Here is a 12,279-nt window from a genome sequence, read left to right as displayed (position 1 = left end):
GGAGCACTGACCTTTGTAATGTATTAACCCAATTCGTATTGACCACCTGAGAAGTGCTGTTTCTGACTGTTTTCTGGAATTTTTGAACAGTTTTGTTTGACCTTCTTGGTGCTACAGCCGTGTAAACACATGTCTTCTATATAAAGCGTTTTATTTTGTGTTGGGCTGAAAATATAACAGAAAATTCTCAGTGATGCAGCATGAGATAAATTGATATCAAAGCTATTAAGTGCAAATTCCTGAGAAACCTCATTTACTACTTGTAGATTTTGTAAGATCTTGTAGATCTAAGACTTGTAAGTCACTGAATCTGATCTCTGGGAAGTGGAGCTATGCATGATAAGAGCAGTGGGTCAAGGCTGAGCAGAATAATCATGCAGCAGCAGCCTTGAGGTCCACAATTAGCAAAGGATCTCAGTAAAATGCTTCCCACTGACAGACTCACTTGAAGAAAAATACAATAGCAAGTTCAGAGCTCAGGGTTCCTAATTCTTGATTGGCACTAAGCATTTTAAAACAGGGGAAGAATCAAAATAAAGGCCTTCAGCTCAGCTTGAAATTAATGCCTTGTGTGTAGAAAGGCTTACTTGATACCACAGGAGGGTCATTTCTTCTGTATTGTATACCTCAGTAAAACTATCAAATTATGTCAACCCAATCTCTCTAATTGGTTGCTAGACTGACTCTTAATGTCAAGCTAACTTGGTGCCATACACTCAGCAATTCCCTGTCACTAACAAATTAAGCTCACAAAGTGCACCTGATCCTTCCTCCCAGTTTCCTTACTTTAAGCATCTTGGAGTCAGTTTCTCATTCCTGCTACGTTTTCCATGTACACCATTATCTCCTTCCCTTCCTAGAATGAGTATCTTAAAAATCTCCCTTTTTCTTGAGCTCAAGGCTGACTTTCCCACAGATCATCTTGAGGCTGGTGATGCTATTCTAGGATCTATTCTTTTTTATGTAAAGCACATCTGAAATTTGTTTTTGTTTTTGTTTTTTTTTCTGTATAAATTCAGGCTTGCTCTGAACGCAAAGGAAACCACTAACATCACCAAGATATTAAACGAGGTTTATAAAAATATGAAGAAGTCCTTGGCTGCCATCCACCACAGTGTGAAGGGACCTGTTTTGGCTGGAGCACTAAACATGTCTCAGTAGAAACTTTTAGAGTAGCTCATGTTCCTTTGGTGCTCTCGGCCTTGAGGCCTGTGTATGCACTTGTCTGACTTTCTCGTGCAGTTTCTTGGAAAGAGTATGGACCTGATGACTTGCACCCTATTTTGGGTGCTGCTTTACCCTACAGTCATTCTGTTCAAGTTGAACATATAGATATCAAAATCTATTTGTAGCATTCAGGAACTAACTGGAGGTTTGGCCTCCTCAGTGCGCTATTATTTCAACCACTACTTCTGACGACCCAGAACTCTCTTCTCTGGCATTCTTATCTGCAAACTAAATATAAATTACAACGACTATCCATATTTTACTATTTGCAACTACTGGTATGTATGCCATAGGTCATTCCTTTAATTAAATCTGTGATTTACAAAGTCATTTGCCTTGTGTTGGAGTTGTCTCAGAGGCTTCCACCACAATAACTAACCACTAATCTGTGAAAATTGCTGAGTTAAAACACACCAGGTTAATAACTAGTACTCATTTAGTGTTGTGAGTGTAAATGTTTGTGAGGAGGAAAATCTGTCTCATTTGTATGCCAGGCTTTGTTTCTATTACTGAATTTTCCTGGGAATTGTCCTGCAAATCCTTGAGGTTACACGACATTACACTTGGGTTGACTCAGATGACCTCAATGAGGTTGCTGGGGTGACTGAAGGCAGGTTTGGGATTCTCTGAGTCTAATTCTGCACTCTTTACACTAGAAAAGCACTAATCCTGAGGAATTACAGACTCCTTTACTCTTTTACTGTGTAAAGATGCAAAAACGCTCAAAAGGAAGAAAAGGGAAAGACCCTTTTAGGTGGCAGATAACTGGCATTTGAGATAAGCTTTTGCATTTCTGAGCCAGGGTCAGAAAGGTGGCACTTGTAAACAGGTAAACAATGGGTACCCCAGTTTAATCAATGTTGCATTTGGGTTTATTTGCCATAAAAGGGGGGGTGGTGTTAGGGTTATCCCTGTTACAGAGCATCTCTCCATTAGTAAACAGTCATCATTTTTAATGTCTTACTTCAATGTCTTAATGTACCCTTCTGTCTAAAGGGTATTTACCTTGGGGAAAGCATTTTTTTTTTTTTTTTTTTTTTTTGCTGTAGCTCCCCTCTCCCCACACCCCTTTCTCAAACACAAGTGGGCCTAGACAACACAAGACCTACCCCTGATTTTACACACTCCTAAGCAGAGTTAAAGGTGTACAGTGCTGATTTTAGTATCCATTTGCATTCAGTAACTGCTTTGAAGAGTAGCATTAGGACCTTGGCTGCTTCTGCAAACGACGAGCCCGTGGCATTAAGCATGGATGTGAAAGCCTCATGTGTCTTGAATACTCAGAGGATCTAATTAACAGGTAGAATCGCACCCTGGGTGCTTGAGAAATTGCCAGACACCATAGAAACGAGTCCTTAAGTCCCCGCACCATCTGCACTTCCTTTTCATTGTGGAAGCCTCATTGAAACATGCTTTTTTTGACCATTCTAAATTCATTTGTAAGTGAAAATTTTCCCGCTGATGGTTTTCTTTTTCATTAAAATAAAACAAAAATCGGAAAATTCTGTCCTTCAATCGTGAGGAAAAAAAAAAAAACACAACAAAACAAACAACCAAAACGTCAAGCTTTGACGAAATAATGAATCGTTGAATTTGCCACTGAATATTTGACTATCATTGCCACAATCTCCTTAAACGACTGCTTAAAAGAAAAAGAAACCAACAGGAGAGTCTGAAGATCGGTGATCAAGGCACCGGCACATCCTTAAATCTAGGATTCAACGCGTGTTCCTGCCTTCGGGACCGGTCCCTGCCCCGCTCTGACCTCCCTCCCCGTGCCCGGCAGATGCTGAGGCCGCCGTTACCTGTTAGCTGCCAACCGGGATGAGATATACCCGCCGGGGATTTGGGTGATGATGTATCCCCAGAAAAAAGAGCCGTGGATCATGCCAACTGTCTCCGGATCCCAATTAAACTTTGCTTTCTTCCAACGCAACGGACCGGCAGAGAAGGAGAGAAAGAAAAAAGGAAGGCTGTAATCTTGCCGGATTAAATCATCCACCCGTAGTACCTTTACACCGGGCAGTCGTGGGGGGGGGGGGGTGGGGTGGTGGTGGTGGTGGTGGTGTTTGCCTAACCCCGGCTGTGGCACACCGCGCTGCTGGCTCTGCTTTAGCCCAGCAAAAACACCACCTTCATCAGCTACAAACCTAATTAACAATAGGAACAACAAGAGCACCGGACCTCCCTGCGACGCATGGCGCAGGAGTGACCAGATCCCCGTGTGCCCAGAGCCGAGGAGCCCCGGGGAAACACAGGACCGGCGGGACCCTCGGCTCCTGCTGCAAGCACGCACACCTTGCTTCAGGGCTAGGCTCCGGGCTTGTGTATTGAACCCTCACCTGTGCTTAGCAACTCTGCTTTCTCTCTAAGCTGTAACTCGCTTTAGAACGGGAGAACGGGTCTTTATTAAAGCAAATGCTCCCACCCCGGTGTTTTCAGACATTCCTACGCAGCATTCCTCCCCTGGTCGCTGCTACAGCGCATCCCCTGGTACCAACTCACCCAGCGCCCTGCTCTCCCCCTGCCCCTCCGCTTGTTTTACTGTCTGTAGGATGAGGGCAAAAGAAAAATAAACGTGCCCGCAAATTACTACCGCAAAATGGGGCTGGAAAGCGGAAACTAGGAATAACGGGAAGAAATAGCTTCTCCTTTACGAATTCCGCCCTGGAAGGGGCCGGGAGGTGCGCGCGGGGCCGCCCTTGGGGAGCGGGGGCACCTCAGGGTGCCCGACCGAGGCCGTGCTGCGAGGAGGTGGGATCTGCGAGGGAAGGGTTCCCACCTCTTTGATAATTTTTCCTCCTCGGTGTATGGTGCTGTTATTGACCATATCCACGATGGCCACTCCCAAGTTACATCGGATCCCGAAGGAAATGCAGAATCCCAGTCCACTCATGATGGCAATGATGTACCTCCGGGGCAACCCGAAGCAGGTACAGTCGCACAATGGGGCTTTCTTCTCGGGCATTTCCACGGGCTTCCCATCTTCCGTCAGCTCGATGGTGTCCCCTGGCTTCTGCCTCTTCTCTAGGACCCTGCCCGACACCAGAAGAAAGTCAAGCCCCAACCGCCCGACCACCTGGGGCTTAACCCTCTTACTCCCCGCCCCTCGGATCCCTTGGGATTGAGTTGAGGATTTATTCCTCGTTTTCCGTTCACCTTCAACTGTTCTTTGGACCTGTGGGAGTCAGGATTAGTCATAGTCAGCTTCCCCCGCCACCCCACCGCAGGAGCCCGGGGAGGAGCCCAGGCTGAGGACCGCTCATCTATCATTAAACACTTCTCCTTAAACGTGTAGGAGGCGTTAAGAAGACATCATCTGTAACCACTGCGGAGGCGCCATGTTGGGTAGCCCAAAAGCCACAGCATGGAAAGCGAAACAGTCCTTCGGAGGAGGTTTTATTTCCTCCGTGCTGTTTTAGGAGCACCAAAGGGGAATGATCTTGGTGTGCATCTCGCTTCAGGTCTGGGAGCAAAAGAGATGTTAACAGAAGAAGGACGGGGGGAGGGATTGCTACTTATTTTAGATTTGCAAAATGGCTGTCACATGCAGGGGAAGAAAGCATGAGCGGCCTCAGAGAAGGCTTTCCAAAAGATCGCAGTCGCTCATAGCTTCACGTTGTGAGCAGGAATCCCTCAGCAGGTTTAACCTCCCGAGATCAGCTTTAAGCCAGATCTCGTTGTGTCGTCCCCCGTCCGTGTCCCCCCCGTCCGTGTCCCGTCCCCCCTCCTCCCCACCCACCCCCCGCCTCTTTTTTACATGAAAATACTATCTTCTAATCTTCTCCTGGAGAACAATGTGCAGGAATCTGAAGTGGAAGGGTTATTTGCAACAATCTCCAATCATCAGAAAAACACCTAAAAAGAACCCCTAAACCGCACCCCTGACACTCACGAAAGGGGATTTAGAGCATTTCAATTTATTTCTTCCTTGGCGGAAAAGCTTTTCAAATGCCGTGTCGGCAGTAAACAAGATCGGGTCCATCGAGCAAGTGTCCCACGCTGAACCTCTTCGTCGTCTTCTGCAGTCACCGAGATATTTAAGAGACGGGAAAACGGTCCTCTTGCACCCATGCCCCACCGCCTTGATGTGAGCATTCCCAAGCCTCTGGGCTGTCCTACCCCTGCCCTCAGGAGTGTTTCCTCACGTCGGAAATACTCCTCCAAGGAGCATCCCTTTGAGGTTAATTCATCCGGCTAATGGGCACTAACAATTAGCAGAATGAGGCTCAAAAGCTTCTCTGTTTTGGAGAAAATCTCCGTATTTTCTCCAAGTTACTCGGTTGAAATTATCCTGATTTTTCTTTGCTGGGAGATTTCTTCCTATGTTTAAGGACAGCAGCATGAAGAAGCGTCTTGAAGGTGTGGACAAAATAAACCACCTTGGGTTAATGTTCAGAATTCGTTTGTGCAGATTAAGGACGATGCAGAAGCGTTTTCCCCCTGAACCGGCTTCTTGTCTTCGGGCAGATAATAAGAAATCAGTGTGTAAGGGACAGGAAAACGACTGTAAATCTAAGATTCTGAAGAAAAGTAATTCAGTCCCGCGAGATGAAAAAGGTTTATAAATCGTGCATTTGTTCATCAATGGGGGAGTTCAAACGGAGTTCTGCTGGAAAATACAAACACCGTTTCTCCATTATTTTCTCTGTTCTTAAAAAGCACTAAATATGATCGTTTTATATGTTATTGAGTCTTTTCGGGAGATAAGAGGTTTATTTTCTTCGTTATATTTATATTTTATATGTATATATTTATATTATTATGGATTTTTTTCTTTTTTTTTCTTTATTTATTTTCGTTTTCTGACCATTGAAAATGACTCAAATATGACCAAACCCTGCAGAATATTCACTGCGGCGTTGATGGCTTGCTTTTGCCTTTGGCTTTTCAAAATCGCACCCTTCCTACTAAGATGACAATCTTCATTTTTCCTTTATCACCTCACTGATGTGTCCCCCATGCCTGCAAATGGCAGCAGCAGTTGTGACTCATGCTGTGGCACAGCCCTGTGCCTGTGCCCGGCACTGCCGCATAGGTAGGGAGAAAAGACTTTTACGTGACCTGCACTAGGCAGATAAATCCGCAGTTCCCTCTCTGTAATTCGGGCAGAAAAATATCCTCAAATTTCGGCGCACTTTGTAGCAGAGGCAACAATCGAAAATACGCTGGAATTTCACAGACTACTCTCAAACGTCCTGTATGCCACTCAGGTGGCCAGATTGGATCGAGCACGATGTGTTAGCTTCATGCACTTCATACACAGGTGTGCGAGAATTTGGGGTCGGTTATCTGTGCACAGGGCTCGGAGGAGGCAGAAATGTTCTGTACACACACAAACGTACTGTTGAGGGATACTTTTGGGTTTAGCAATTGCAGTTGTGATTACTTATAATAGAAGTGGAAGCTTCTCAAGGCAGACGGATAAATAATTAAACACATCCCTGTATATGTTTCAGCTTCAGCAGAAAAAAAAATCGTTCGGATATTAATTATTTATACATCTCCATGTTTATCTTCCTCTGACGACGAATTGCACAAGGGAGAAGACTAATCGAAACCAGGAATAATAATAATAATAATAATAATAATTATTATTATTATTATTATTAGTTAATGATTAGTAAGGGCAGCGGGAAAGATCCTGTGACTGCATTGCAAAATTAACACAGAACCAGGATACCGAGAGCTGCTCTCCCTTACGATTTCGAGATGGGATCCTGGTTTTGTGGGAGAAAGATGGGGTAATCTTTCCCTTCGTATTTACTGACACTATCTACGAATCAGATAGAGAAGTTACGAGGGTGCCATATTGAGAAGCTTCAGCAGTAGTTTGCAGGATCCAGATTAGATCAGCAGTATCTCAACGGCTTCCAGCCCTGCCACCATGAACCTCCCCAAAGCATCCGACCTCCTTCATCAGCTGGCGGTGAGGAAAAGCTTCCCATTATTTCTAGGAGTTAGAGCCCTATAAGAGATCGCAGTCTTACCTGTAGAGTTGACCAAGCGATTTGCCAGCGAAATTCTTCAATCCCTCCTTGCCAGGGGTCAAAATCCTTTGTTTTACCGACTCCATTCCTGCGGGGGTGCTCGCTGGATTCTGCTCTGCTCTGGATAGGGCACTGCTACGAGCAGCGGTGGTTCATATTGGTTTAATCTCTTAACTTTTCCCCCTCATTAAGCGGCTCTCAGTGCACCTCCGGGGAAAGGGAGAGTGAGAGGAAGCGTGCGTGCCCGTGTGTGTGTGAGAGAGGGAGCGGAGAGGCGGCGTGCAGAGCCGAGGGGCGGGGGGGCGAGGGCGAGGGAGCGCGCCTGTGTGCGGCGGCGAGCGGCAGCCCGAGCACGCAGCAGGCAGCCCCCGGCTTTCCTGGCAGCGCGGAGTTGCCACGCACGGTCAGAAAGTCTCCTCGGCCTCGCAGGGTTCGCTGCTGGCGGGTGGAGGCAGTGGAGGAAGCCCGGCTGGGAGGGGACGGAGATCCCTTTGCAGGAGCGCTTCAATGCGATCTCGGGATGGCGCTGGCGGCTGGAGGGGGATGGGTGAGCTCCTCCGCCGCAGGCAGAACGGTCGCTGGCTAAATCCTAGACGGCGAGAAGCCCTGGCTTGTCCGCACTGCCGCCCGCCCTCCGCGCAGGGCTGCTCCCACCGCGGCCACGCAGGTCGCGCCCTGAGGCGGCGGCGGCGAGCGGCGCCTTCAGCACCCCGGACAGCACCGCAATCCGCAGGGTCCTCTTGGACTCTCTTCGTCGTCGCCCCGCTCCTCCAGGCTGGTTTGCCGCACGTCGGGGCAAGCGTGGAGAGAGAAAGGGGCCTTCGTTCCGTCAGTCAGGGCACTAACTGCACATGGCACCGCTCTTGCTATAAATAGACAACATCTATTCTAAAGGTATAATTATCTCTATAGCCATCTTTACTTGCACTGCTTACTTTATATCATATTAGGCATCCATTAGTGACTGCTTCTCTTAAACATTTAATATTTCCCATCTCTTCTGTATCCTCTGCTTTCATGCCTCTGTGTAGGCCAGCATAACGTTTAGACTTGTGTCAGTGTTCCAGAACTGGAATGAGCTGGGTGTATTCCAAACCAAATTATTTTTCTTTGCAGGTCTAGTAATTATTTTCTCACTTTAATCATTCTGAAATAGACTGAAGCTGCAAAACATACTATTTCTTTCTAAGTCACAACCATTACATTTCTCATAGGCTTCATGTGAGTCCTAATGTTTCTATGTATTTTTTTAATAAAAAAAAAAAAAAACAAAACAAAACAACAAACCTGTGTTCTGATCAAATCCTTCTAAAATTATTAAACTCTTTCACTTGCTTCGTTGGTGACAAAAGGTAAACAGAGTATTTAAAAGTAAGATTCCCTGATGGAAATGGGTGTTGTAGCTGCACTGCCCTAAATGCAGCTGCTCTCTGGATTTATGTAACTGTTTTTTCCGATGTTGCCCTCTCGTGGAGGGTTAGTGAAGTTCTACAGCAGCAAAGCACATTTATACAAGGCTAATTTTTTTTTTAATTATTTATTTTTTTAAATATTAAAATTCCCATAATGAATAATCCGGTTAGAATTTTGATATTTCCTTTCAAAATTGTAAAAGAGCCACAAAGTACTAAAAGAGAAAATAAATGATGTGTAAATGATAGGTAATTGCAATGTTGCTAATTAACATCATAACACAGAGCTGATTTCTGAATAGCGATAGGTACTGAGGGAGGGGGGTTTCAGCACAGGTTTCAGTGCAGCATCTTGCCTACTACTGTGCTGCCAACAGGATTTTTCCCAATGGAAGCAAACCTGCACAGTTACATAAGCAAGTCTTCCCAGGGTTTCACGGCTTTGGTGTGCCATTGCAGAAGCTCAAAGGAAACCGGTATTAATAGATTCTTCTGACAGGCAGCAGGAACAGGAAATCATTTACCAGGGATGCAAAGGGATAGGATTCCATAATGCCAGCCTTCCAGAAAGGTACTGAGCCCTTTCCTGAGCTGGAATTTGAGATTGGAAATCTGCAGGGCAAGGGTGCTTTGTTCATTTGTGCACGACCTATGAGGGGTTCTGTCCCTTTACTTTAGAAAACTCAGCACTGGTGTGGTTTTGATGCTATGGGTACTAAATAGCAGCAATAATTATTAGAAAAATCATAGCAATTTATAAGTAAATTATGACTGATTTGGGAAAGATAATTTCTTATCTCACACAAAAATGAATTTACAGGAAGGACGAGACATTCCTGGGTGAAGAATCATACTTGAGGAGAATTAATTAGTCCTTCATTGGGTAAAATATGCAAAACAGCAGTAGTATAGTGAAATGCTACAGTGACTGGACTGCTGCTGTAGCCATCTGAAGCAAAAATTCTGTGTCTATCACGTTATATCCAGCTATTACTGACTCACATCCTGATCAAGCTCAGCTGATTTGGGTTCACATGAGGCATTAATAAAGAAAGCTAATGCCATCAGTGTTACAAAATATGTACAGACTCATCAGCTTTTTAAACTTTTGTATTTTATTATTTATTACATGTTATTGACACAAGTTATTTAGCCCTAGTAGATTATGGCACTTCTGGAAGAAAAAACACATTAATATATGCTTTCAGAGTTGTTATCAATAATTATGTCTATAACAAGTACCTGTCACAGACAGACCTCTTTCACAAAAGTCCTAATTCACACTCCAGTGAAATTCCTGTGAGGTCTTTCCACTGATGCCAGTGGCAAGTGAAATAGGATGTGATGCAGCAAATTCCTATCCAGATATCATGGCTAAATATTCACATATTGACCAGAAGAATAGAGATTCAGTCAAAAGTCACCCAGTAAAAAATGCAGTTCTGAAAAACTCTTAACAATTCCTGTGGGACTGGGGTGACAGTGTAGGACACAGGATGCTGCAGGTGCCTGCAGTTTTTCACATAGAACAGAAAGCTTATTGTTTAATCCCCAGATCTTGTATTTAAACACAATTCTCTTTGCCTAAGAAGAGTTTCCTTTTGGTTTTCTTTTTGCTTGCGTGGAGGCTAAAGGACTGAGTCCTTACCTGCTCTTTTGTTTCTGTAAATAGTTAATTTTTACAAGTTCCTGATTGAGCTATTTCAACAAGTTAGTTGAAAAGAGATGAAGAATTACAGACATGGTTCTTAGCTTAGTTTTTCTTATTGCTATATAGCTAATCTCAAAAATTTCCTCATTAACCCTTAGTATAGTGTTAATTAGAGTATAATCCTTTTAGAGGCCTACAGAGGCAACACAGTGATACACATTTCCCTAAGTTTTAGTCTGTCCAAACAGGACTAAAATTTTTATCACCCTAAAATTTTCATCAGTGATACGTACCTGTGATCTAAAAATACAAATTATTTCAATTTCACTTTTGACCTTGTCTTCGCTGCTGGTACACTACCAGATGGATTTGGTCCTTCCCAAGTGTCATGAACACAGATCTTGTAAATGAATATATGTTTTATGAATAATTTTGAAAAATAATCCTGGTATGTGTTACCTTGTATTCATATGATCATACAGATTAAATCTGAAAGATTTTGTTTTCTCCATCTATTCAGAGGTGACCAAATACTGCTCTTAAGGATATAGTATCATCTTCAGAAATAAATTATGTGCTTAAAATCTTAGTTATGCCATGAAATTCATGTCTGTAATACAGAGTCATCTGGGACTGAGGATAACAGAAATATGCCTTAAAAATGATGATCTGATTCTCACTTCTATGACATCCATCTACTGAATCCAGTAAAATTTGATGTAACCTTAAGCACAAAGGAAATTTTTACCTTCTTTTGGAGCATAGAACTGCAAAATCCCAAAGCAAGGCCGAAAGAATGATCTTGCTTGTCAGGCACCAGGAAGATGGTTGTCTGGAAGAAGCAACAGCTATGGAAACAATTTTTCAGTAAGTTATTTATTGAAAGGAAATATTCAATATTTCAAAACAAATACTGAAATAGAATCTTTTGTCAAGCCCTTGATGAAGAGGCAGAAAAAGGGGGCAAAGAGATTATTTAAAACCATGAGCTTTCTCATTCTTTCTGGAAGTTTGAGGGTCACTTGCTTTTGTTTCATCCTCCAGTGTCACGATGATTCCCAGCAACAACTGGATAAGTCCCTTGAAAAACTCAGAGCAATTTGAGCATTTAGATGTAGTGCCCATGTGTTGATACATTGAAGATGTGTCTATGCTGAATCCTGCATTCCCACTTGTGAAGAATCCTGAATCCCAGCTGTAACTACTTGAAGCTGGGTTCACCGTACCTTATAGGTTATTTTGACTTTTGCAGATACGTGCAGCAGCAGCTAAACATATATTTTATGAAATGGCCTTGTTCTTTTTTGTGCACATAACCCCAAACCTAGGTTGTGCTCACAATGTGGTTACTGTGTTCTGTTGAGATGTGTACTATACACAGGGTCGAAAGGAGAAACTTTAATGTGTCATAATGCTATAAGTGAATTTCTTTCTGTTTCTTATTGATCTGTCTTGAATGATATTTTAATTTCCTGAACTGCAGGCTGGATTTTTAATTTCAATGCTATAAACCAGACATGGCACGAGTTGAACTGTTGGAGCACATGTTGGTTCCCCGTGTCTGTAAAAACAGTGTGAGACTGTTGATATTTCTCATTCTGTGTCACAAAGAGAAAAAGCTTGAGCTGATACATGCTAAAGAATGTGTATCCCTGGGCAGAACATGCCCATTCACATGAAGGTCATTCTCAAACAGCTCGTGCTTCTTGGAAATAGAAATCTGGAGCTTTGAGCCAAGATCACAGGAAAAATAGAAAAACTGAGCAAGAAGTTTGCCACAGAGGCAAAATAAATTACGATGGTGGATTTTGTCAAACAAAGTTACGGAGATTTTCCACTTCAACCAAGTGTCATATATGACAGCCTGGAGCTTGTTAATTGTGCTGCTCTCTTGCAGGTGCTCCCATGCAGTTGCTAGAATGTTATTACATTGCTTTGCCAGTAGCCTGATAAGTACAAGAAATGATAAATAATAGAGGATGGAAGTTGCATACTCATT

General features: G+C 43.6%; 1 protein-coding gene across 1 annotated transcript in view; it reads right to left on the bottom strand.

The window, feature by feature from the left end:
- SLC17A6 (solute carrier family 17 member 6) overlaps positions 1–7,759 on the bottom strand; it is a 31,654-nt gene extending 23,895 nt beyond the window's left edge. Inside the window, exons 1-3 of the mRNA XM_061355035.1 lie at positions 7,218–7,759; positions 4,010–4,262; positions 3,033–3,151 (exon numbers count right to left, since the gene is read on the bottom strand). Coding sequence (XP_061211019.1) covers positions 3,033–3,151; positions 4,010–4,262; positions 7,218–7,303 — 458 coding nt within the window. The 5' untranslated portion in view covers positions 7,304–7,759. The remainder of the gene's footprint in view (positions 1–3,032; positions 3,152–4,009; positions 4,263–7,217) is intronic.
- Positions 7,760–12,279: the final 4,520 nt, after the last annotated feature.

This window comes from Neopsephotus bourkii, unplaced genomic scaffold (genome assembly GCF_033783945.1).
Source record: "Neopsephotus bourkii isolate Nb327-2 ecotype Australia unplaced genomic scaffold, CSIRO-AGI_Nbou_v1 NB_768, whole genome shotgun sequence".
Classification (NCBI taxonomy): Eukaryota; Metazoa; Chordata; class Aves; order Psittaciformes; family Psittacidae; genus Neopsephotus; species Neopsephotus bourkii.
This window is presented reverse-complemented; position numbering and strand designations above follow the sequence as displayed.